The sequence below is a fragment of the Thalassophryne amazonica genome, chromosome 19 (assembly GCF_902500255.1).
Source record: "Thalassophryne amazonica chromosome 19, fThaAma1.1, whole genome shotgun sequence".
Classification (NCBI taxonomy): Eukaryota; Metazoa; Chordata; class Actinopteri; order Batrachoidiformes; family Batrachoididae; genus Thalassophryne; species Thalassophryne amazonica.
The window spans coordinates 4,119,380-4,145,502 of record NC_047121.1 but is presented as its reverse complement, the minus strand read 5'-3'; the positions used below and the strand labels follow the sequence as shown (position 1 = coordinate 4,145,502).

General features: G+C 43.1%; 1 protein-coding gene across 1 annotated transcript in view; it reads left to right on the top strand.

Moving 5' to 3' along the window:
• Positions 1 to 26,123, top strand: part of alk (ALK receptor tyrosine kinase) — a 1,475,036-nt gene that overhangs the window by 1,430,119 nt on the left and 18,794 nt on the right. The window contains 4 exon segments of the mRNA XM_034159972.1: positions 23,249 to 23,334; positions 23,337 to 23,349; positions 23,659 to 23,770; positions 23,772 to 23,794. Coding sequence (XP_034015863.1) covers positions 23,249 to 23,334; positions 23,337 to 23,349; positions 23,659 to 23,770; positions 23,772 to 23,794 — 234 coding nt within the window.

Sequence of the window (26,123 nt, the reverse complement as noted above, 5' to 3'; positions counted from 1 at the left end):
CAGAAAGTCTGCAGCTCTTGTCCTCTTGTCTTTTGTTCTGTGCAGCAGTCAGCCTCCAGCCTTTGTCTCTGACTGTTGGTGTTTTTGTGGTATTTCTCACCGTTTCTGTTTCCCTTCTGCAGAATCACTCAGAAGAACAGATGCACGGACACATTAAAAAAAAAACCCTCCAGCTGTGATTTGGTTCTTAAGCCTCAGTAATCTGCAGCTCAGTGTTGACGCCGTGTTCCTCGTGGAAGCGGTTGCTGTTAAACACGTCTATGATGCCCACGATGGATTCTGTGATTGATGGTTTGTCAGCACTTCAAAGTACTTTTTTTTAATAGCGAGGGACCTTCACTCTTCAGGCTTGCCTCTACTGGTGGTTTGCTCTCACTGCGGTATTGTATCACTTCCTGTTCCGGAGCACAGCGGTGTTTTTCTGTATCTGTTAGCTGTTTAATCTGCGCAGTTAGATTGATCTAGTTATCTAGCTTACGATTTGTTTCCCAGTGTAATCTTTACGTGCCTTAACTAAAGCACTCCTTCTGCTGAATCACCTCTAAATTATTTACACATTATTCACTTTGCGTGTTTTTAGGAATCCGCTAGCTTAGCGTAGCTACTAGCTCTTAGCCGATTTAGCATGGTGGCTTCTCCTGTCTCTCCCGCACTTTTCTGCTCTGGGTGTGAAATGTTTAGTTATTCCTCGGCCTCCTTTAGCAGTAACAGTACTTGTAATAAGTGTAGCTTATTCGTAGCTTTGGAGGCCAGGCTGGGCGAATTGGAGACTCGGCTCCGCACCGTGGAAAATTCTACAGCTAGCCAGGCCCCTGTAGTCGGTGCGGACCAAGGTAGCTTAGCCGCCGTTAGTTACCCCCTGGCAGATCCCGAGCAGCCGGGAAAGCAGGCTGACTGGGTGACTGTGAGGAGGAAGCGTAGCCCTAAACAGAAGCCCCGTGTACACCGCCAACCCGTTCACATCTCTAACCGTTTTTCCCCACTCGACGACACACCCGCCGAGGATCAAACTCTGGTTATTGGCGACTCTGTTTGCGAAATGTGAAGTTAGCGACACCAGCAACCATAGTCAATTGTCTTCCGGGGGCCAGAGCAGGCGACATTGAAGGAAATTTGAAACTGCTGGCTAAGGCTAAGCGTAAATTTGGTAAGATTGTAATTCACGTCGGCAGTAATGACACCCGGTTACGCCAATCGGAGGTCACTAAAATTAACATTAAATCGGTGTGTAACTTTACAAAAACAATGTCGGACTCTGTAGTTTTCTCTGGGCCCCTCCCCAATCAGACCGGGAGTGACATGTTTAGCCGCATGTTCTCCTTGAATTGCTGGCTGTCTGAATGGTGTCCAAAAAATGAGGTGGGCTTCATAGATAATTGGCAAAGCTTCTGGGGAAAACCTGGTCTTGTTAGGAGAGATGGCATCCATCCCACTTTGGATGGAGCAGCTCTCATTTCTAGAAATCTGGCCAATTTTCTTAAATCCTCCAAACCGTGACTATCCAGGGTTGGGACCAGGAAGCAGAGTTGTAGTCTTACACACCTCTCTGCAGCTTCTCTCCCCCTGCCATCCCCTCATTACCCATCCCCGTAGAGACGGTGCCTGCTCCCAGACTACCAATAACCAGCAAAAATCTATTTAAGCATAAAAATTCAAAAAGAAAAAATAATATAGCACCTTCAACTGCACCACAGACTAAAACAGTTAAATGTGGTCTATTAAACATTAGGTCTCTCTCTTCTAAGTCCCTTTTGGTAAATGATATAATAATTGATCAACATATTGATTTATTCTGCCTTACAGAAACCTGGTTACAGCAGGATGAATATGTTAGTTTAAATGAGTCAACACCCCCGAGTCACACTAACTGTCAGAATGCTCGTAGCACGGGCCGGGGCGGAGGATTAGCAGCAATCTTCCATTCCAGCTTATTAATTAATCAAAAACCCAGACAGAGCTTTAATTCATTTGAAAGCTTGACTCTTAGTCTTGTCCATCCAAATTGGAAGTCCCAAAAACCAGTTTTATTTGTTATTATCTATCGTCCACCTGGTCGTTACTGTGAGTTTCTCTGTGAATTTTCAGACCTTTTGTCTGACTTAGTGCTTAGCTCAGATAAGATAATTATAGTGGGCGATTTTAACATCCACACAGATGCTGAGAATGACAGCCTCAACACTGCATTTAATCCATTATTAGACTCTATTGGCTTTGCTCAAAAAGTAAATGAGTCCACCCACCACTTTAATCATATCTTAGATCTTGTTCTGACTTATGGTATGGAAATAGAAGACTTAACAGTATTCCCTGAAAACTCCCTTCTGTCTGATCATTTCTTAATAACATTTACATTTACTCTGATGGACTACCCAGCAGTGGGGAATAAGTTTAATTACACTAGAAGTCTTTTAGAAAGCGCTGTAACTAGGTTTAAGGATATGATTCCTTCTTTATGTTCTCTAATGCCATATACCAACACAGTGCAGAGTAGCTACCTAAACTCTGTAAGTGAGATAGAGTATCTCGTCAATAGTTTTACATCCTCATTGAAGACAACTTCGGATGCTGTAGCTCCTCTGAAAAAGAGAGCTTTAAATCAGAAGTGCCTGACTCCGTGGTATAACTCACAAACTCGTAGCTTAAAGCAGATAACCCGTAAGTTGGAGAGGAAATGGCGTCTCACTAATTTAGAAGATCTTCACTTCACTTCAGTTTGTTGCTCTATAAAAAAGCCCTCCGTAAAGCTAGGACATCTTTCTACTCATCACTAATTGAAGAAAATAAGAACAACCCCAGGTTTCTTTTCAGCACTGTAGCCAGGCTGACAAAGAGTCAGAGCTCTATTGAGCTGAGTATTCCATTAACTTTAACTAGTAATGACTTCATGACTTTCTTTGCTAACAAAATTTTAACTATTAGAGAAAAAATTACTCATAACCATCCCAAAGACGTATCGTTATCTTTGGCTGCTTTCAGTGATGCCGGTATTTGGTTAGACTCTTTCTCTCCGATTGTTCTGTCTGAGTTATTTTCATTAGTTACTTCATCCAAACCATCAACATGTTTATTAGACCCCATTCCTACCAGGCTGCTCAAGGAAGCCCTACCATTATTTAATGCTTCGATCTTAAATATGATCAATCTATCTTTGTTAGTTGGCTATGTACCACAGGCTTTTAAGGTGGCAGTAATTAAACCATTACTTAAAAAGCCATCACTTGACCCAGCTATCTTAGCTAATTATAGGCCAATCTCCAACCTTCCTTTTCTCTCAAAAATTCTTGAAAGGGTAGTTGTAAAACAGCTAACTGATCATCTGCAGAGGAATGGTCTATTTGAAGAGTTTCAGTCAGGTTTTAGAATTCATCATAGTACAGAAACAGCATTAGTGAAGGTTACAAATGATCTTCTTATGGCCTCAGACAGTGGACTCATCTCTGTGCTTGTTCTGTTAGACCTCAGTGCTGCTTTTGATACTGTTGACCATAAAATTTTATTACAGAGATTAGAGCATGCCATAGGTATTAAAGGCACTGCGCTGCGGTGGTTTGAATCATATTTGTCTAATAGATTACAATTTGTTCATGTAAATGGGGAATCTTCTTCACAGACTAAAGTTAATTATGGAGTTCCACAAGGTTCTGTGCTAGGACCAATTTTATTCACTTTATACATGCTTCCCTTAGGCAGTATTATTAGACGGTATTGCTTAAATTTTCATTGTTACGCAGATGATACCCAGCTTTATCTATCCATGAAGCCAGAGGACACACACCAATTAGCTAAACTGCAGGATTGTCTTACAGACATAAAGACATGGATGACCTCTAATTTCCTGCTTTTAAACTCAGATAAAACTGAAGTTATTGTACTTGGCCCCACAAATCTTAGAAACATGGTGTCTAACCAGATCCTTACTGTGAATGGCATTACCCTGACCTCTAGTAATACTGTGAGAAATCTTGGAGTCATTTTTGATCAGGATATGTCATTCAAAGCGCATATTAAACAAATATGTAGGACTGCTTTTTTGCATTTACGCAATATCTCTAAAATCAGAAAGGTCTTGTCTCAGAGTGATGCTGAAAAACTAATTCATGCATTTATTTCCTCTAGGCTGGACTATTGTAATTCATTATTATCAGGTTGTCCTAAAAGTTCCCTAAAAAGCCTTCAGTTAATTCAAAATGCTGCAGCTAGAGTACTGACGGGGACTAGAAGGAGAGAGCATATCTCACCCATATTGGCCTCTCTTCATTGGCTTCCTGTTAATTCTAGAATAGAATTTAAAATTCTTCTTCTTACTTGTAAGGTTTTGAATAATCAGGTCCCATCTTATCTTAGGGACCTCGTAGTACCATATCACCCCAATAGAGCGCTTCGCTCTCAGACTGCAGGCTTACTTGTAGTTCCTAGGGTTTGTAAGAGTAGAATGGGAGGCAGAGCCTTCAGCTTTCAGGCTCCTCTCCTGTGGAACCAGCTCCCAATTCAGATCAGGGAGACAGACACCCTCTCTACTTTTAAGATTAGGCTTAAAACTTTCCTTTTTGCTAAAGCTTATAGTTAGGGCTGGATCAGGTGACCCTGAACCATCCCTTAGTTATGCTGCTATAGACGTAGACTGCTGGGGGGTTCCCATGATGCACTGTTTCTTTCTCTTTTTGCTCTGTATGCACCACTCTGCATTTAATCATTAGTGATCGATCTCTGCTCCCCTCCACAGCATGTCTTTTTCCTGGTTCTCTCCATCAGCCCCAACCAGTCCCAGCAGAAGACTGCCCCTCCCTGAGCCTGGTTCTGCTGGAGGTTTCTTCCTGTTAAAAGGGAGTTTTTCCTTCCCACTGTAGCCAAGTGCTTGCTCACAGGGGGTCGTTTTGACCGTTGGGGTTTTACATAATTATTGTATGGCCTTGCCTTACAATATAAAGCGCCTTGGGGCAACTGTTTGTTGTGATTTGGCGCTATATAAAAAAATTGATTGATTGATTGATTGATTGAATAGACAGGTAATTAATATCTGATCTCTAAACAAAAGCTGTCCGATGAATAAAAATTTAATGAGAACAAGCTTCGTAAGAAAGGTAAGTAAGACTCTACGGCTGCTCTCTTGATTCCACTCGGGGTCGCTACAGCAAATCCGAGGTGGATCTGCATGTTGAATTGGCACAGGTTTTATGCCGGATGCCCTTCCTGACGCAACGCCACATTACATGGAGAAATGTGGCAGGGGTGGGATTTGAACCAGAAACCTTCTGCACTGAAACAAAGTGCACTAACCACATGTCCACCACCGAATTAATCTAACCAGCGTGTTTCCTGTGGGGATCCACGGCCTCTAGATTGGGTAGTGTTTATAAAATAGGTAGCTGACATTTTTCAAGACTGGAAATAAATGATACAAAGTTTCTATAATGATTTGGAATGACATGCAAGTCCAGAATGTAATTATCAACGTCCAGTGTTGAATGTTCTTAGCTAATATCCGTAGTTTCTCCAAAAATATTTGTCCTATAAACGTTCTGTTTTGGCGTCGTTCATCCTCGACCCAAAATACATAAACACACCAAACGCCAAATGTCAGCTCTCCCCAGTTTCTCCGTGATCGAAGACATACACACAAGTACGTACACAGAGGCCACTTGGTTTATATAAATGAATCGTGTATAATATATAAAATTATGAGGTGCTGTTATGTATGGAGACGTTTATTCTTCAAGAAACAAGCAGGAATTAAGTCTTCAACTCTTGAAATCTGCCAAAAGTGTACAAAGAATGATTCATAGTTTCAAATGCACAAAATAAAGATGCTATAGGCACCCGGTAAATTTCTTTTTGACCTTGATCTTGTTGCATGTTCAAATGTCATTGAGTTACATGTTCCCTCCCACAACTTTGCTCATTTGGGTGGACAAACCCCAAATTGAATATTCATAAAGGCAAATGCAGTAAATGGATAATATGCACCATTTTGCACATTTGACAGATGCAATCCTCAATATGTTCTGTCAGTAAATCAGCATGGCTTCATTTATTTATTTATCTATTTATTTATTCGTGGGAGTGCTGTGGTGTTTTTGCATGTATTAACACAAGTAAGCCTTTAGTAAATCAGGCCCCAGTCTTGGCAGGGGAACCTGTGGTGGACAGTCGTACCATCCAAGGGGAGCTGTAACTCTCACTTACTTCACACAATAATCCCAGTGGACAAGCACCAGCTTGATGGTCCTGTTACAGGAAGTACTTCTGTTTCTTCATTTCATGCACAGAAAAGTAAGCTGACTGTACAACATAATTCTTGGTTTTACAAGGCAATGTCACAGTGACACCTGATTTTGGTCAGATGACCCTCTAATACAGTGCATCCAGAAAGTATTCACAGCGCTTCACTTTTTACACATTTAATGTTACATCCTTATTACAAAATGGAGTAAATTCATTTCCCCCCCTCAAACATCTACTCACAACACCACATAATGACAACATTTAAAAAGCTTTCAAGTTTTTGTAAGTTTATTAAAAATAAAAAACTAAGAAATCACATGTCCATAAGTGTTCACAGTCTTTGCTCTATACATTGTTGATGCACCTTTGGCAGCAATTACAGCCTCAAGTCTTCTTGAATATGATGCCACAAGCTTGGTGCACCTATCTTTGGGCAGGTTGGTCCATTCCTCTTTGCAGCACCTCTCAAGCTCCATCAGGTTGGATAGGGAGCGTCGGTACACAGACATTTTCAGATCTCTCCAGAGATATTCAGTCAGATTCAGGTCTGGGCTCTGACTGGGCCACTCAAGGACATTCACAGAGTTGTCCTGAAGCCACTCCTTTGATATCTTGGCTGTGTGTTTAGGGTCATTGTCAATCAATCAATCAATCAATTTTTTTTTTATATAGCGCCAAATCACAACAAACAGTTGCCCCAAGGCGCTTTATATTGTAAGGCAAAAGCCATACAATAATTATGTAAAACCCCAACGGTCAAAACGACCCCCTGTGAGCAAGCACTTGGCTACAGTGGGAAGGAAAAACTCCCTTTTAACAGGAAGAAACCTCCAGCAGAACCAGGCTCAGGGAGGGGCAGTCTTCTGCTGGGACTGGTTGGGGCTGAGGGAGAGAACCAGGAAAAAGACATGCTGTGGAGGGGAGCAGAGATCGATCACTAATGATTAAATGCAGAGTGATGCATACAGAGCAAAAAGAGAAAGAAACAGTGCATCATGGGAACCCCCCAGCAGTCTACGTCTATAGCAGCATAACTAAGGGATGGTTCAGGGTCACCTGATCCAGCCCTAACTATAAGCTTTAGCAAAAAGGAAAGTTTTAAGCCTAATCTTAAAAGTAGAGAGGGTGTCTGTCTCCCTGATCTGAATTGGGAGCTGGTTCCACAGGAGAGGAGCCTGAAAGCTGAAGGCTCTGCCTCCCATTCTACTCTTACAAACCCTAGGAACTACAAGTAAGCCTGCAGTCTGAGAGTGAAGCGCTCTATTGGGGTGATATGGTACTACGAGGTCCCTAAGATAAGATGGGACCTGATTATTCAAAACCTTATAAGTAAGAAGAAGAATTTTAAATTCTATTGTTGGGAAAGTGTAGTGACACGGACCCACAACAGGGGGCGCAAATGAACGGACAATGGAGGAAGTCAAATAACAACACTTTACTGTTGTGAATAAGCACAACAAACACAGCAGATTACAATAATAGTCAATGAAGTCAATTCACAAAAATGTGTCGCGTGGGCAGGCTCGAAGATAAGAGACGTCTGTCCAAAGCAGAACCGGAACCACACGATTTCCTCCGCCACCGAACCCCGGGAATACTGGAGCCGCCAAGTCCCGAACTCCCAGGTGGCCACTGCCTCCGCTTGTCGGATCTGGTACTGCTGGCGAGGAACAAAAACAGTTAGATGTGGGTGCGTCTGCACCCAGCAACACGTATGGTGGAAAACCACCTCCACCTCTCGTCGGAAAAAAGGAAACAAAATATCTGCTATCCAACACACAAAGTAACAGGTATTCCTGTCAGGAAGACAACAAAGTCGGCTGAGTACGTTACCTCCTCGGTAGAGCGATATCTCGGCAAAGAGGTGGAGACAGTATTCCCTGAAAACTCCCTTCTGTCTGATCATTTCTTAATAACATTTACATTTACTCTGATGGACTACCCAGCAGTGGGGAATAAGTTTCATTACACTAGAAGTCTTTCAGAAAGCGCTGTAACTAGGTTTAAGGATATGATTCCTTCTTTATGTTCTCTAATGCCATATACCAACACAGTGCAGAGTAGCTACCTAAACTCTGTAAGGGAGATAGAGTATCTCGTCAATATGGGTGAGATATGCTCTCTCTTTCTAGTCCCCGTTAGTACTCTAGCTGCAGCATTTTGAATTAACTGAAGGCTTTTTAGGGAACTTTTAGGACAACCTGATAATAATGAATTACAATAGTCCAGCCTAGAGGAAATAAATGCATGAATTAGTTTTTCAGCATCACTCTGAGACAAGACCTTTCTAATTTTAGAGATATTGCGTAAATGCAAAAAAGCAGTCCTACATATTTGTTTAATATGCACTTTGAATGACATATCCTGATCAAAAATGACTCCAAGATTTCTCACAGTATTACTAGAGGTCAGGGTAATGCCATCCACAGTAAGGATCTGGTTAGACACCATGTTTCTAAGATTTGTGGGGCCAAGTACAATAACTTCAGTTTTATCTGAGTTTAAAAGCAGGAAATTAGAGGTCATCCATGTCTTTATGTCTGTAAGACAATCCTGCAGTTTAGCTAATTGGTGTGTGTCCTCTGGCTTCATGGATAGATAAAGCTGGGTATCATCTGCGTAACAATGAAAATTTAAGCAATGCCGTCTAATAATACTGCCTAAGGGAAGCATGTATAAAGTGAATAAAATTGGTCCTAGCACAGAACCTTGTGGAACTCCATAATTAACTTTAGTCTGTGAAGAAGATTCTCCATTTACATGAACAAATTGTAATCTATTAGACAAATATGATTCAAACCACCGCAGCGCAGTGCCTTTAATACCTATGGCATGCTCTAATCTCTGTAATAAAATTTTATGGTCAACAGTATCAAAAGCAGCACTGAGGTCTAACAGAACAAGCACAGAGATGAGTCCACTGTCCGAGGCCATAAGAAGATCATTTGTAACCTTCACTAATGCTGTTTCTGTACTATGATGAATTCTAAAACCTGACTGAAACTCTTCAAATAGACCATTCCTCTGCAGATGATCAGTTAGCTGTTTTACAACTACCCTTTCAAGAATTTTTGAGAGAAAAGGAAGGTTGGAGATTGGCCTATAATTAGCTAAGATAGCTGGGTCAAGTGATGGCTTTTTAAGTAATGGTTTAATTACTGCCACCTTAAAAGCCTGTGGTACATAGCCAACTAACAAAGATAGATTGATCATATTTAAGATCGAAGCATTAAATAATGGTAGGGCTTCCTTGAGCAGCCTGGTAGGAATGGGGTCTAATAGACATGTTGATGGTTTGGATGAAGTAACTAATGAAAATAACTCAGAACAATCGGAGAGAAAGAGTCTAACCAAATACCGGCATCACTGAAAGCAGCCAAAGATAACGATACGTCTTTGGGATGGTTATGAGTACTTTTTTCTCTAATAGTTAAAATTTTGTTAGCAAAGAAAGTCATGAAGTCATTACTAGTTAAAGTTAATGGAATACTCAGCTCAATAGAGCGCTGACTCTTTGTCAGCCTGGCTACAGTGCTGAAAAGAAACCTGGGGTTGTTCTTATTTTCTTCAATTAGTGATGAGTAGAAAGATGTCCTAGCTTTACGGAGGGCTTTTTTATAGAGCAACAGACTCTTTTTCCAGGCTAAGTGAAGATCTTCTAAATTAGTGAGACGCCATTTCCTCTCCAACTTACGGGTTATCTGCTTTAAGCTACAAGTTTGTGAGTTATACCACGGAGTCAGGCACTTCTGATTTAAAGCTCTCTTTTTCAGAGGAACTACAGCATCCAAAGTTGTCTTCAATGAGGACGTAAAACTATTGACGAGATACTCTATCTCACTTACAGAGTTTAGGTAGCTACTCTGCACTGTGTTGGTATATGGGATTAGAGAACATAAAGAAGGAATCATATCCTTAAACCTTGTTACAGCGCTTTCTGAAAGACTTCTAGTGTAATGAAACTTATTCCCCACTGCTGGGTAGTCCATCAGAGTAAATGTAAATGTGATTAAGAAATGATCAGACAGAAGGGAGTTTTCAGGGAATACTGTTAAGTCTTCTATTTCCATACCATAAGTCAGAACAAGATCTAAGATATGATTAAAGTGGTGGGTGGACTCATTTACATTTTGAGCAAAGCCAATAGAGTCTAATAATAGATTAAATGCAGTGTTGAGGTTGTCATTCTCAGCATCTGTGTGGATGTTAAAATCGCCCACTATAATTATCTTATCTGAGCTAAGCACTAAGTCAGACAAAAGGTCTGAAAATTCACAGAGAAATGTTATGTGTCGACGCGGGTTGAGGAGCGGACCTGCGTCAGACAGAACCCAGCGCTAAAAATAACCAGAAAGCGGTTCCAATAACAAAAACAATTTATTTATTTCACCCGCTGGTGCATAATAAAGTGTAAAACTGAAATAGCGTCCTTCTGGTGGAGTGAAGGCTGGCACGCTCTCCAGCGCCCAAAAGGATCGAAGCCCGGCGCTCCTGGACCCACTATTACCGCCAACCACCCCCCAGGTGGACACGACAAACCGACTCTCTGCGAAGGATAGAAGAGGTGAGGTAAGTCAGCAGTTACAACTAATATCCTTCAAAAGACACACACTATCAGCAACACATTCAGGTCTGTATTTTGAGCTTTATGCAAACGAGCAGCTTCTCACAACAGGTGGAGGATCACTTGTCTGCACGTCTCAGCAGTGAGAAGCAAGCTGCACAATTCTCATCACAATTCAAATATACTGCGTAACAAAATACCAAGTTACTATCAACAATTAGTCAAACACTTAATCACCTCTGATGTGTGCTGACAGCATGTGTCCCTCACCCTTCCTCCTTCACGGGCTCGATGTGTCAAACCCAGGCGCGGTCCTCAGCGTCTCACAAACGAACATCACAAGGTCGAGTTCCCAGCAATTCTGCTTGAATCACACATGACTTAAATGCAGAACGCCATCCAATTATCTGCTTCAGCTGAAAGTCTTTAAGGCTGCACGTGAGCACCATTCACAGGTGCTGCACATGATGTTGATGAGGGTGAAGGACTCTTCAGCCAGCACCTTCTCCACAGAGAAATCAGTTTTCATGCCACCTGGAGAGCAAAGAAAAGAAAAGAACACCAAAATGTCCAGCCACACCCCCCCAACACACAACAAGAAACTCACAGTAACGACCAGGTGGACGATAGATAATAACAAATAAAACTGTTTTTGGGACTTCCAATTTGGATGGACAAGACTAAGAGTCAAGCTTTCAAATGAATTAAAGCTCTGTCTGGGTTTTTGATGAATTAATAAGCTGGAATGGAAGATTGCTGCTAATCCTCCTCCTCGGCCCGTGCTACGAGCATTCTGACAGTTAGTGTGACTCAGGGGTGTTGACTCATTTAAACTAAGATATTCATCCTGCTGTAACCAGGTTTCTGTAAGGCAGAATAAATCAATATGTTGATCAATTATTATATCATTTACCAACAGGGACTTAGAAGAGAGAGACCTAATATTTAATAGACCACATTTAACTGTTTTAGTCTGTGGTGCAGTTGAAGGTGCTATATTATTTTTTCTTTTTGAATTTTTATGCTTAAATAGATTTTTGCTGGTTATTGGTGGTCTGGGAGCAGGCACCGTCTCTACGGGGATGGGGTAATGAGGGGATGGCAGGGGGAGAGAAGCTGCAGAGAGGTGTGTAAGACTACAACTCTGCTTCCTGGTCCCAACCCTGGATAGTCACGGTTTGGAGGATTTAGGAAAATTGGCCAGATTTCTAGAAATGAGAGCTGCTCCATCCAAAGTGGGATGGATGCCGTCTCTACTAACAAGACCAGGTTTTTCCCCAGAAGCTTTGCCAATTATCTATGAAGCCCACCTCATTTTTTGGACACCACTCAGACAGCCAGCAATTCAAGGAGAACATGCGGCTAAACATGTCACTCCCGGTCCGATTGGGGAGGGGCCCAGAGAAAACTACAGAGTCCGACATTGTTTTCGCAAAGTTACACACCGATTCAATGTTAATTTTGATATAACTTTTTAACTTAATTTAACTTTTTAAATTAACTTAAAAGTTAATTTAACTTAACTTTTAATTTAATTGTCCTGCTGAAAGATGAACTGTTGCCCCCAGTCTGAGGTCCAGAGCGCTCTGGAGCAGGTTTCATCCAGGATGTCTCTGTACATTGCTGCATTCATCTTTCCCTCAATCCTGAGTAGTCTCCCAGTTCCTGCTGCTGAAAAACATCCCCACAGCATGATGCTGCCACCACCATGCTTCACTGTAGGGATGGTGCCTGGTTTTCTTCCAAACATGACACCAAAGAGTTCAGTCGTTGTCTCATCAGACCAAAGAATTTTGTTTCTCCTGGTCTGAGAGTCCTTCAGGTGTCTTCTGTCAAACTCCAGGTGGGCTGCCATGTGCCTTTTACTAAGGAGTGGCTTCCATCTGGCCACTGTACCATACAAGTCTGATTGGTGGATTGCTGCAGAGATGGTAGTCCTTCTGGAAGGTTCTCCTCTCTCCACAGAGGAATGCTGGAGCTCTGACAGAGTGACCATTGGGTTCTTGGTCACCTCCCTGACTAAGGTCCTTCTCCCCGATCGTTCAGTTTAGACGGGCGTCCAGCTCTAGGAAGAGTCGTGGTGGATCTGAACTTCTTCCATTTACAGATGATGGAGGCCACTGTGCTCATTGGGACCTTCAAAGCAGCAGAAATGTTTCTGTAACTTTCCCCAGATTTGTGCCTCGAGACAATCCTGTCTCTGAGGTCTACAGACAATTCCTTTGACTTCAGATAGATAGATAGATAGATACTTTATTGATCCCAGAGGGAAATTCAAGGCATCCAGCAGCTTACACATTACACCAGACACACAAATAAGATTAAATAAATAAAAGAAAATAGACTACTCAATAAAAACCACTTACTAAACTAAAAATAAAAATAAAAATTTGTCAGCATCCAGTCTCACAGAATATAACGGAGGAGTAAATATAGTGTAATAATGCAGTAATAAGGAGGTAGTGCAGATGTAAACAGTACACAATATAAACAGTGTAGGTTGTGCAAAGAAGTAAACAGTGTAAACATAGTTGGTAGTGCAAAAAAAAAAAAAGCAATAACATGTCTAATCAGCTGTATCACAGGATTATTTTTTGCTGTGTTGGGAAGAGTTGAACAGTCTGATGGCCTGAGGGAGAAAAGACTTCCTGAATCTGTCCGTGTGGCAGGACTGGGACAGCAGTCTGCCGCTGAATGAGCTCCTCTGCCTGATGATGGCGCTGTGCAGAGGATGCTCAACATTGTCCATGATGGCCAGCAGTTTACAGAGGGTCCTTCTCTCTGCCACTGATGTTAGTGTCTCCAGCTCTGTTCCCAGCACTAAACCAGCTTTCCTCACCAGCCTGTCCAGTCGCCCAGCGTCCCTCCTCTTCATGCTACTCCCCCAGCAGACCACCACAGAGAAGAGGACACTGGCTACCACAGATTGGTAACATTCACAGGAGTTTATGGCAGATCCTGAAGGACCCTAACCTCCTCAGGAAGTACAGTCTGCTCTGTCCCTTCCTGTAGAGGGTGTCAGTATTGGCTGACCAATCCAACCTATCGTCCATAAGTGTCCCCAGATATTTGTAAGTCTGGACCACCTCCACATCGACCCCCTCAATGGAGACTGGCTGCAGAGTGGGCCTGGACCTTCTGAAGTCCACTACCATCTCCTTTGTTTTGGTAATGTTCAGCTGCAGGTGGTTTGATTTGCACCACTCCACAAAGTCCTGTATCAGGTCCCTGTACTCTCTTTCCTGTCCCTCTCGCACACATCCCACAATAGCAGTGTCGTCTGAAAACTTCTGCATGTGGCCGAGTTGTAGTTGAAGTCTGATATGTACAGAGTGAACAGAACTGGAGAGAGCACAGTTCCTTGTGATGCTCCAGTGCTGCTGATCACTGTGTCCGAGGTGCAGTTCCTGAATCTAACGTATTGTGGTCTTCCAGTTAGATAATCAGTGATCCAGGTGACCAGATGAGTGTCCACCTCCATCTCCATGAGCTTGTCTCTCAGTAGCAGGGCTGGATGATGTTGAAGGCACTGGAGAAGTCAAAAAACATGACCCTCACAGCGCTGTTACCCCTGTCCAAATGAGAGTGGGACCTGTGAAGGAGGTAGAGGATGGCGTCCTCCACTCCCACCTTCTCCCTGTATGCAAACTGCAGTGAGTCCTCAGCATGTCTAATGTGAGGTCTGAGGACGCTCAGCAGCAGTCGCTGCATGGTCTTCATCACGTGGGATGTCAAAGCGACCGGCCTGTAGCCATTCAGCTCCTTCAGGTGTGCCTTCTTAGGAACTGGAATGACACAGGATGTCTTCCATGTGACTGGGACCTTTCCGAGATGCAGGCTCAGGTTGAAAACATGCTGGAAGGGCTCCTCCAGTTGGTTGGCGCAGGCCTTAAGCATTCTGGGACACACTTTATCCGGGCCTGCTGCCTTCCTGGGGTAGAGTCTCCTTAGCTCTCTCGTGACCTGGTCTACCGTGAAGGAGGGAGGACGGTGAGAGTGGGTGCTTGTTCCGGCTGACTGTGACGATGATGATGATGGTGGTGAGGATGGTGAGGGTGAGGACGAGGGCTGATCCACTGTGGGTTTTGGTGCTGACGGTGATGATGATGATGGTGAGGGTGAGGGCTGATCTGCTGGGGGTTTTGATGGTGATGAAGTGATAACTGCTGCAGGAAGGGTTGATGGGGGGGTTTGCAGAGGTAGAACAATCAAACCTGTTAAAAAGTCATTAAACTGGTTTGCTCTGTCCACACCCCCATCTACTGGGCTGCAGCTGCTGTTTTTGCAGCCTGTGATGGTTTTCATTGCATCCCAGACCTCCTTCATGTTGTTGTCTTGCAGCTTTCTCTCCACCTTCTTCCTGTAGGACTCCTTGGCCTCTTTAAGGCGAGCCTTTAGTTCCCGCTGTACACACCTAAGCTCTGACCCATCTCCGTCTCTGAACGCCCTCTTCTTTGGTTTAGAAGATTCTTGACATCGCTGGTGATCCAGGGCTTGTTGTTTGGAAAGCAACGTACAGTTTTTATGGGAACAGCAACGTCCCTACAGAAATTCAGGTAGCCCATAATGCAGTGTGTCACCCCATCAATGTCCTCACCATGTGTGTCCTGCAGCACGCTCCAGTCAGTAGTCTCGAAACAGTCCCTGAGGGCTTCTTCTGCCTCAGGAGACCAGACTCTGAATGAGCGTGTAGTAATGGGCTGCCTCAGTACCAGTGGTTTGTACTGAGGCTGTAGAAAAACCAGATTGTGATCTGATTTTCCCAGTGGTGGTAGTGGAGTAGCTGTGTATGCTTCCCTCACATTGGCATACATCAGATCAATAGACCTGTTCTTTCTGGTGGGACAGTCCACAAACTGATGAAAAGCAGGGAGAGTGGAGTTCAGTGTAACATGATTAAAATCACCAGAGATCGCGAAGAAGGCCTCAGGGTGTTGTGTCTGCAGAGCTGCGATGGTGGAGTGGATGACGTCACACATCGCCTGCGCGTCAGCCCGTGGAGGAATGTAAACACACGTAAAGATGGTGTGTGTGAACTCCCTCAGCATGTAATACGGTCGGAGACTCACCGCCATCAGTTCAATGTCCCGACAACAGACAATCTCCTTTATGTTTACATGACTAGGGTTGCACATCTGTTGTTAATAAACAGTGTGCGTCCCCACCTTACGCTTGCTGCTTCGCGTCGCGTCCCTGTCGCTCTCAGCATGGTGAATCCAGGTAGCTCCACGTTAGCATCCGGAGTATCGCTAGTGAGCCATGTCTCCGTGAAACCACAGTAGACTACACTCCCTGTACAGCCTTGATTCTTCACCAGTCTCGGCCAGCTCATCGGATTTGTTGGTCAGCGAGGTTAACATTCCCCATGACCACCGACGGAACCGAGGGTTATATCACTTCTTCGCCGCGTTCTTAGCCTTTAGCCTGGCCTTTAGCTTAGCGCCGGCTTTGCAGCCCCGATACTTCCGCCTCAGCTCCTCCGGGATTGTGTGGACAATGCCCTCGCATCCCTTCAGCCGTAGGGCCAGCAGTTCTTCCCGAGAAAAAACACAATATTCTTTGCTGGCCCGCGTGTATGAAGTGCACATATCCATTGGATATAATAATATATTCACACCAGACGTGTGTACTAACTTACAAGGAGGAAAAAAACTTCAGACGCAAAAAAGACGCACTTCAGACGGAGCTACTGGAGAGGCTGCCGTTCGCATCACGCAGCGCCACTACACACACACAAAATATGGTTTGTGCTCTGACTGTCAACTGTGGGACCTTACATATAGACAGGTGTGTGTGTTTCTTTCCAAATCATGTCCAATTAACCAAGTGGACTCCAATTCAGCTGTAGAAACATCTCAAGGATGATCAGTGGAAACAGGGGACACCTGACCTCAATTTTGAGCTTCATCGCAAAGACTGTGAATACTTGTAAATGTACCTTTGATAAATGATGGAATACAATATACATTACATTTTTAATGAATTTGAAAGAATCTCATATAAACATTTTGATGTTGTCATTATGGGGTATTGTGTGTAAGAATTTTGAGGGAAAAAAATAATGTCATCCATTTTGGAATAAGGCTGTAACAACAAAATGTGGAAAAATTGAAGTGCTGTGAATACTTTCTGGATGCACAGTAATTTCTCAGGGTATATGATACCAAAAATAAAGCACAATACATCAATAATTTCATACTTCTTTATATATTTAGAATAGTCGGCTGATTTGACATTTCATTTACCAGAGAAATGCACTTTAACATTTGCTGTGTATTCTCATATATGAAGTGATGGGTAACGTCTGGACGTCTTTATCCCGTGTCCACTTTACTCCTGCAGTGTTTCTGTCTCACTGCCTTTCTGCTGTTGTCATGTTGTAATGAGTGTGACATCAGTGACCTAACAAATCAGTTGCTACTATGTTACATAATCAGTTTTATTGATTAGCTTTTGCAGCGCTGCTGTTTGAGAGAACCAGTTATGGATATTCCAGTCTTCATGAGCATTATTTATATTTTAATCTCAGTGTTTATAAGTCATATAAGAGAATACTGCCTAGCAGGGGTGGTGGCCAAGTGGTTAATGCGCTTGGTTTCAGTTCGAAAGGTTCTGGGTTCAAATCCCACTCCTGCCACATTTCTCCATGTAAGGTGGAGTTGCGTCAGGAAGGGCATCCGGCGTAAAACCTGTGCCAATTCAACATGCAGATCCACCTTGGATTTGCTGTGGCGACCATGAGTGCAAACAAGGGAGCAGCCGAAGGGACTTACTATAAGAGAATACTGCCTATGACTGCTGAGATAGGCTCTGCCCCCCATATGTAGTTATGGTTCTTGCTGTGATGGTGAGTCAGTGATAGACTTTGTGGGCTTTGACCTCTGGTGGTACGTCTCCTCACCATGTCATAAACAGTGTGTTGTGTTAGTTTTGTCCGCTCTTGAATTAAAACGAACCCCCATCTTGTTGAGAGAAGAACTGAGCGTTTTTACCGTCAGACTGAGTGAGGTTTGGAGTGCGACGTGAGGTGACGTGTTCAGTCTCTGCAAAAATACTTATCAAAAAGTAATGACGTGTGGTGAGATGTGTGTCATCTCTGTGGTTTTGTGTAGTTTTTGGTACATAATCTAACATATATTGTGAAACACGGTTGGCATCCTCCACATTCAGCAACAAAAACACGTACGTTTTCAAATGCAACACTTCAGCAGCTGTGCCGGTGTCAGGATTTGATTTGGTCAAAGCTCATTCCACACCGAGTTCAGGACGCGTCGCGTGCGGCTGGTCAGAAACAGTCTCTGTGTGTATTTGTATAACTTGGTCCACGTTGGACCCCAGGCAGGAAGCCCATACTGTGCAGTGGGGTTTTTTGTTGTCATGTTACACACTGTGAGTACATTCCTGGGCTACACACGGGGTTTTCGCTCGATTCTCCCACCAAATGAAATTCTGACGTGTCTTTCACTTCCAGTCTGAATACTGCTGTTACTTTCCTCTGTGGAACACTTTGTATGAGGCCTTCATGGAGGACAACACTGGGATTTTTCAGCTCGGGGCCTATTTTTGGTTGTTTTTGGTTCTTTTCACTCAGGACAAAAACACTTTTCTATTTGGTCCAGTGTTTAGTTTTAACAGCAACACAATACAAGCTAAATAAAAAAATACTAAACAACAACAAATGAGAACAGCTCCTCTGACACAGAAGGGGTGAATGTGTGTGTGTGGCATTTAGTGGTGCGTGTAGCGCTCACCACCCAACTGGCCGCTATCAGACACAAACACGCCGGTGCCACTCACCTTCATGCGTCTCACACACACACACACACACACACACACACACACACACACACACACACACACACACACACACACACACACACACACACACACACGTGTCACACACCAGGATGTTCAGAATCTCCAAATAACCAGACAGAAAGTTGATAAAACAGGAAACAGCAGATGGTGTCCAGGTTGTCCACGTCATGCTCAACGCCACTGAATGCAGCAGGGACATTCCACGTGTGCAGTGGTCATGTGACATGGATTGCACGACATCTGCATCCTCGCAAACGTATGGTTCAAGGCAACTAAAACAAATCTGCATCCACGCAAATTGAGAGCTAGAAAAAAATTTAAAATAGCATAAATATTTTTTGATATTAGAGGGAGGTGATGGTCTAGTAGTTAAGCGTTGGGCTTCAGACCAAAGGAGTCTTGGTTCAAACCCCCATCTGGCTGGAAATCACCTTGGGCAAGGTCCTTAATCCCTGAGTTGCTCCTGGTGTGCACTGAGCGCCTTGTATGGCAGCAGCCTGACATCAGGGTGTGTGACTGGGTGAATATGAAGCATCAATGAAAAGCGCCTTGAGCTTTTGATACAGATGGAAAAGCAGTGTATGAATGCAGTCCATTTACCATTTCATGTAATTCCAAGTTCTCATAACTATGATGTGTGTGCGTTAATTCAGAGCCATGTAAGAACTGTCATTACTCACAAATATTACCTATATGTTCCTTACTGCAGTCCGTCCACGCAATCGTCAAGTCGATCAAAACATCCTCCCGGCTCACTTAAACTTCCCAGTCTGGTTTTCCATTAACATGCCACATATCTCAAATCTCAGTAGTATCTCAACTGCTGCAACTGTTCATATGATGTTTGTGAACATTTGTGAATGTTTGTATAATGTTCATTGAATGTTCACATGCAAACATTACCTGTCATTCTTTGTTCATATGATGTTCGCACAGTTGAAGATCACGACAGAGGTACAAATGTGCATGTGTACCTCAAGGAATGTAAAGAAATGTTGAAAATGACTGACAATACAGACAGCTACATGTCTTTGCTTTCTTCTCCTCCGGCTCTGCAGCTCTCCACTAAGTTCATACAAGTCAAGTTCTTGATGAGTGGCTCATCCTTGTTCTTTACCAGCCTGATCATGAAGTCTGTTCACAAAGTCATCACTGAATACTGAGATGGTTTTGAACATACAGATGAGCCATTTGAAGTTGATGCCGAAATATACATTGTTGTCTTCCTGCGACAATTCAGCTCAAGAAGAGATTTGATTGTGCTGATGTACTGTTTGTTCATTAGCACATTTAAAATGATCTAAATTGTCAACCATAATGTTGTAAACAGTCAAAACAAACCATTCATCAACGATTGACTTGAGAATCCTCAAATTCATCTTTTTATGACAAACTCAAACATTATTATTGGACAGCAAAAACAAATGAGCTGGCATTGTCCTTTTAATTAGTGATGGCCAAACGAGGCCTCATGAATCATTTAAAAGGCAACTTCACTGCATTGTGCTTTGAGCTCTTTTTTTAATTGATCACCACCTAGTGGGCTCAGAAGAATGCCAAATGCTTCATGAGGCCTCAAATGACCATCACTACTTCGAAGGAAAGAAAATTAATTTCATCCATTTTAGAATAAGGCTATAACATAAAAAATGTGGAAAAAGTGAAGCACTGTCAATACTTTCCGGATGCACAATATTGTCAGGACCCCTATATTTTGTGTACACAGTTTAATATATGGTCAGAAACAAATGCAAACAAAGCCATTTTTTTTATCAAAATATTTTTAAAAATGCCCAAAGTTATTTTGCTACAACAAAATATTTTCATAAAGTCAAACCAAAAATCCTTAAAATCCAATGAAGAATTCATAACGTTGACCAGTGCCAAGGTCCACCAAACTTTGCAGGAACTAGGTCGATGTCAGTCAGGCAATGCTGTTGTTTGTCATGACCCCAGAAATATTTTTAACATGCTTAAAAATCTTGGACATTCACTGACAAGAGTTGAGTTTTACTGCCACTGCGTCACCTCTGCTCGTACTGTATGGTGTTCCGGCCCCATTCACCTCTGCCGGCCTCCACTGGCCAACGTTGGAGGGTTGACTGAATGCACCACCTCTTCTGAAGCCTTTGGCCATGAAGAAATATGTAAACGTGAATAAAAATGTGAAGGATCCCGTAGAAGCTGTCTGAATGAGGCACCAGTAGCAACTGATGTAATCACTGTTATGCTGTGTTTATATCGGCTATGTCGCCTGATGTCGCAGACGTTGAGTTGATGATCAGCTATGCCAAGCTATGATGCTGCTCCGAGTACGGCGCTACAAAGGCTGGGTCATGCTAACCTGCATTGGAGACAGGAGATGTGGACCGCCGGAGTGCACGTTTCACAGAGATATCTGTGAATGCGCGCCGTCGCCCAGCGTCAGCCGCTTCACGTCATCGTGTGAATGCGCCCCGACAGCATGGTCAGTTTTTATATACTTTTTTCTTTTTTGAAATCAAAGGTTGAACCCAGCTGAGCTGCTGAGCCCATCTCCCCCACAAAAATGTACCAGAATATGAACGGGGTGACTAATTAAGACTCTAATTAAATTCACATCATGGGATCATGGGATCATGGGATCGATTCCCACCTGTGGCCCTTCTGTGTGGAGTTTGCATGTTCTCCCCATGTTTGTGTGGTTCCCTCCGGCTTCCTCCCACATCTAAAGACATGCAGGTTAGATGGACAGGAAACTTTAAATTGTCTGTAGTAGAGCCCGATCGATATATCGGCTGGCCGATATTATCGGCCGATATAAGCCCTTTTCAAAGTACTCAGTATCGGCCGAAATTTTTCCAAGAGAACGCCGATAACTTCTCATAAACAGAACAGTTACTGAAATAATGTTTGTGTCTGCAATGTAAAATGTCCTTGCATCGTTTGTCCAGTAGATGGAGTTTTGACTCCATTCAACTGAGAGCTGCTTACACCCCTGCTTAAATGTGTTCATCACCGGCTCCGTAGTTCGCTGTCACACTGCACTGATTGGCTGACAAACGCATACAAGTAAGTTTATAAGGATCTATGTCCTTATCCTGAACCTATATCTAAGTTGCAGCAACAAGAGGTACAAGATCAGACGTATTTCACAACTCTTTTTAAGGATATGTGTTTGCTAATTTCACAAAGGTTTAATTCTTGATTGCATTTTTTGAACTTGAAAATTCTTCTCTGTTATAAAGTTAATCAATATGAGGACAAAGCTTCAGCTTTTAGCTCATACCTTTTGTTAAGGGTCCAAAAAATAACATTTTATTCATAAAAAAAAAAAAAAATTGGCTGATTTATCGGCTATCGGCAAATCAGCCAATTATCGATTATCGGCATTTTTTTTCATCCAAATATCGTTATCGGCATCGGCCTCAAAAAATCCATATCGGTGGGGCTCTAGTCTGTAGGTGTGAATGTGTTTGTATGTGGCCCTGTGACAGACTGGCGTCCTGTCCAGGGTGAACCCGCCTCACACCCTATGACAGCTGAGATAGGCTCCACCCCCATTACCCTTAACTGCAGCAAGTGGGTATAGAAAATGGATGGATGGATCTAGAAAAATGACTTTTGTTTTTTAGGTTTTTATCTCGACTTCTCAAAAGACTCGAGATCTTGACCACTCCTAAATCCCAAAGTCTGGGTCTTGACTCAGGTGGTCTTGTCCCCGTCCCTTTATTATTACCAGTGAGTTCATTATTGGGCGGCTTTATTCTGCTCAGGTGGACGCTGTTTTTTGGTGTTGGTTTGTTGGTTTGTTGAGTAAACACTAACTAAACCAGTTGCTCTTTTCTCCCCCTGATTTACCGTCGTGCTCGTGTCCCTGTGCAGCTCCAGCAGAGCACTGAGTGCTGCAGCCACTCTTTCCTTCGTAACAGAAACAACGAGCCGCTGCTGCTCATTTATGTCACCCAGTGGGCCATGGGATTTGAACTGACAGCCTTCCAGTGGAAAACCTGTATATCACCAGCAAACTATAATCCCGCTGTTTATTACATGACGTGTTTACAGTCTTTGTTAACAAGTGCTTCGGGACTCAAATGTCACATTTACATCCAGTTATTTACTGTTCTGCCTCAGTAAATAACTCCAATGAGGCTCTTCTTCTCTTCGTTTTTCCAGCTACACACGGCTTCCAGCTCTTAAACCGGATGGTGTAGATGTTAATTTTTCCCTGTTCATGTCTGTCCAGCGCTGGGGGACAGACAAGTGACCTCTCTCGGATAATACACAAACATCAGATTATTTTTCTCCCACTGGAAGTGCACGATGGCATTAAAAATGTCTCCGACAGGACTCGGCCCGTCTCCTCCGTGAGAGATAAGGAGCTCTCCGAGGCGCCGTCACACCCACGCCACAGCACACTGACACGCCTGTGACAAATGATCACTTAATTGCTGGATGTGAGAATTTGTCTCTTCCCTTTTTTTTTTTTCCACCCTCTGCTTTGGGGGGCAATGCTGTTACCATGGTGACAGTGCCGGAAATCACACATGCTGCTTTTCATTTTCATCTGTTTCACCATCGATCACCTCCCGACAAACGATGGGTAGTAACAGCGTCATAGTCGTGGAGCGGCGTTGGTGGTGAACCGCTGTTTGTGTCCCACAGGGCGAGTATTACAGGAAGGGGGGGGCGCGCCATGCTGCCTGTGAAGTGGATGCCTCCCGAAGCCTTCATGGAGGGCATCTTCACGTCCAAACAGACACATGGTGAGAATCTGTCACCTCCCTCCTCCGCTGCGAGGACACGCTGCGTCCTCACTGCCTCCAATATTTCACACCCCCAGACGTCTGCTGTCCAATCCTGCCCATTTCCGTCTTTCCCCGTCCTGTCCTTCAAAGCCTTTTCTCATTAGACATCTGTTTCGTTTTGTAATATCTCATTCGTACATCCCCGTCCTCCCCTCTCCTCCCTTCCCATTTTAACTCAGACGTTGCTTTTAATTTATCACTTGATTGTCCTCTCTCTCCTCTTTTTTATCCTAACTAATTGTTCCTCTAATCATCTTCCTCTGGAAGGTCATTTGGGGTTCTGCTGTGGGAGATCTTCTCTCTGGGCTACATGCCATATCCCAGTCGCAGTAACCAGGAAGTGTTGGAGTTTGTAACCAATGGTGGAAGGATGGACCCAGCCCAAAAACTGTCCTGGACCAGTGTAAGTGCAGAATGAGTGCGTGCACGCGCACACACACACACACACACACATGCACAAAGAGGAAAACCTGATCCGATGACATCCAATTAAGGGTGTCGCATAAATCAATCAATCAATTTTTTTTTATATAGCGCAAATCACAACAAACAGTTGCCCCAAGGTGCTTTATATTGTAAGCAAGGCCATACAATAATTATGTAAAACCCCAACGGTCAAAACGACCCCCTGTGAGCAAGCAATTGGCGACAGTGGGAAGGAAAAACTCCCTTTTAACAGGAAGAAACCTCCAGCAGAACCAGGCTCAGGGAGGGGCAGTCTTCTGCTGGGACTGGTTGGGGCTGAGGGAGAGAACCAGGAAAAAGACATGCTGTGGAGGGGAGCAGAGATCGATCACTAATGATTAAATGCAGAGTGGTGCATACAGAGCAAAAAGAGAAAGAAACAGTGCATCATGGGAACCCCCCAGCAGTCTACGTCTATAGCAGCATAACTAAGGGATGGTTCAGGGTCACCTGATCCAGCCCTAACTATAAGCTTTAGCAAAAGGAAAGTTTTAAGCCTAATCTTAAAAGTAGAGAGGGTGTCTGTCTCCCTGATCTGAATTGGGAGCTGGTTCCACAGGAGAGGAGCCTGAAAGCTGAAGGCTCTGCCTCCCATTCTACTCTTACAAACCCTAGGAACTACAAGTAAGCCTGCAGTCTGAGAGCGAAGCGCTCTATTGGGGTGATATGGTACTACGCGGTCCCTAAGATAAGATGGGACCTGATTATTCAAAACCTTATAAGTAAGAAGAAGAATTTTAAATTCTATTCTAGAATTAACAGGAAGCCAATGAAGAGAGGCCAATATGGGTGAGATATGCTCTCTCCTTCTAGTCCCCGTCAGTACTCTAGCTGCAGCATTTTGAATTAACTGAAGGCTTTTTAGGGAACTTTTAGGACAACCTGATAATAATGAATTACAATAGTCCAGCCTAGAGGAAATAAATGCATGAATTAGTTTTTCAGCATCACTCTGAGACAAGACCTTTCTAATTTAGAGATATTGCGTAAATGCAAAAAAGCAGCCCTACATATTTGTTTAATCTGCGCTTTGAATGACATATCCTGATCAAAAATGACTCCAAGATTTCTCACAGTATTACTAGAGGTCAGGGTAATGCCATCCACAGTAAGGATCTGGTTAGACACCATGTTTCTAAGATTTGTGGGGCCAAGTACAATAACTTCAGTTTTATCTGAGTTTAAAAGCAGGAAATTAGAGGTCATCCATGTCTTTATGTCTGTAAGACAATCCTGCAGTTTAGCTAATTGGTGTGTGTCCTCTGGCTTCATGGATAGATAAAGCTGGGTATCATCTGCGTAACAATGAAATTTAAGCAATACCGTCTAATAGTACTGCCTAAGGGAAGCATGTATAAGTGAATAAAATTGGTCCTAGCACAGAACCTTGTGGAACTCCATAATTAACTTTAGTCTGTGAAGAAGATTCCCCATTTACATGAACAAATTGTAATCTATTAGACAAATATGATTCAAACCACCGCAGCGTAGTGCCTTTAATACCTATGGCATGCTCTAATCTCTGTAATAAAATTTTATGGTCAACAGTATCAAAAGCAGCACTGAGGTCTAACAGAACAAGCACAGAGATGAGTCCACTGTCTGAGGCCATAAGAAGATCATTTGTAACCTTCACTAATGCTGTTTCTGTACTATGATGAATTCTAAAACCTGACTGAAACTCTTCAAATAGACCATTCCTCTGCAGATGATCAGTTAGCTGTTTTACAACTACCCTTTCAAGAATTTTTGAGAGAAAAGGAAGGTTGGAGATTGGCCTATAATTAGCTAAGATAGCTGGGTCAAGTGATGGCTTTTTAAGTAATGGTTTAATTACTGCCACCTTAAAAGCCTGTGGTACATAGCCAACTAACAACGATAGATTGATCATATTTAAGATCGAAGCATTAAATAATGGTAGGGCTTCCTTGAGCAGCCTGGTAGGAATGGGGTCTAATAAACATGTTGATGGTTTGGATGAAGTAACTAATGAAAATAACTCAGACAGAACAATCGGAGAGAAAGAGTCTAACCAAATAACCGGCATCACTGAAAGCAGCCAAAGATAACGATACGTCTTTGGGATGGTTATGAGTAATTTTTTCTCTAATAGTTAAAATTTTGTTAGCAAAGAAAGTCATGAAGTCATTACTAGTTAAAGTTAATGGAATACTCAGCTCAATAGAGCTCTGACTCTTTGTCAGCCTGGCTACAGTGCTGAAAAGAAACCTGGGGTTGTTCTTATTTTCTTCAATTACTGATGAGTA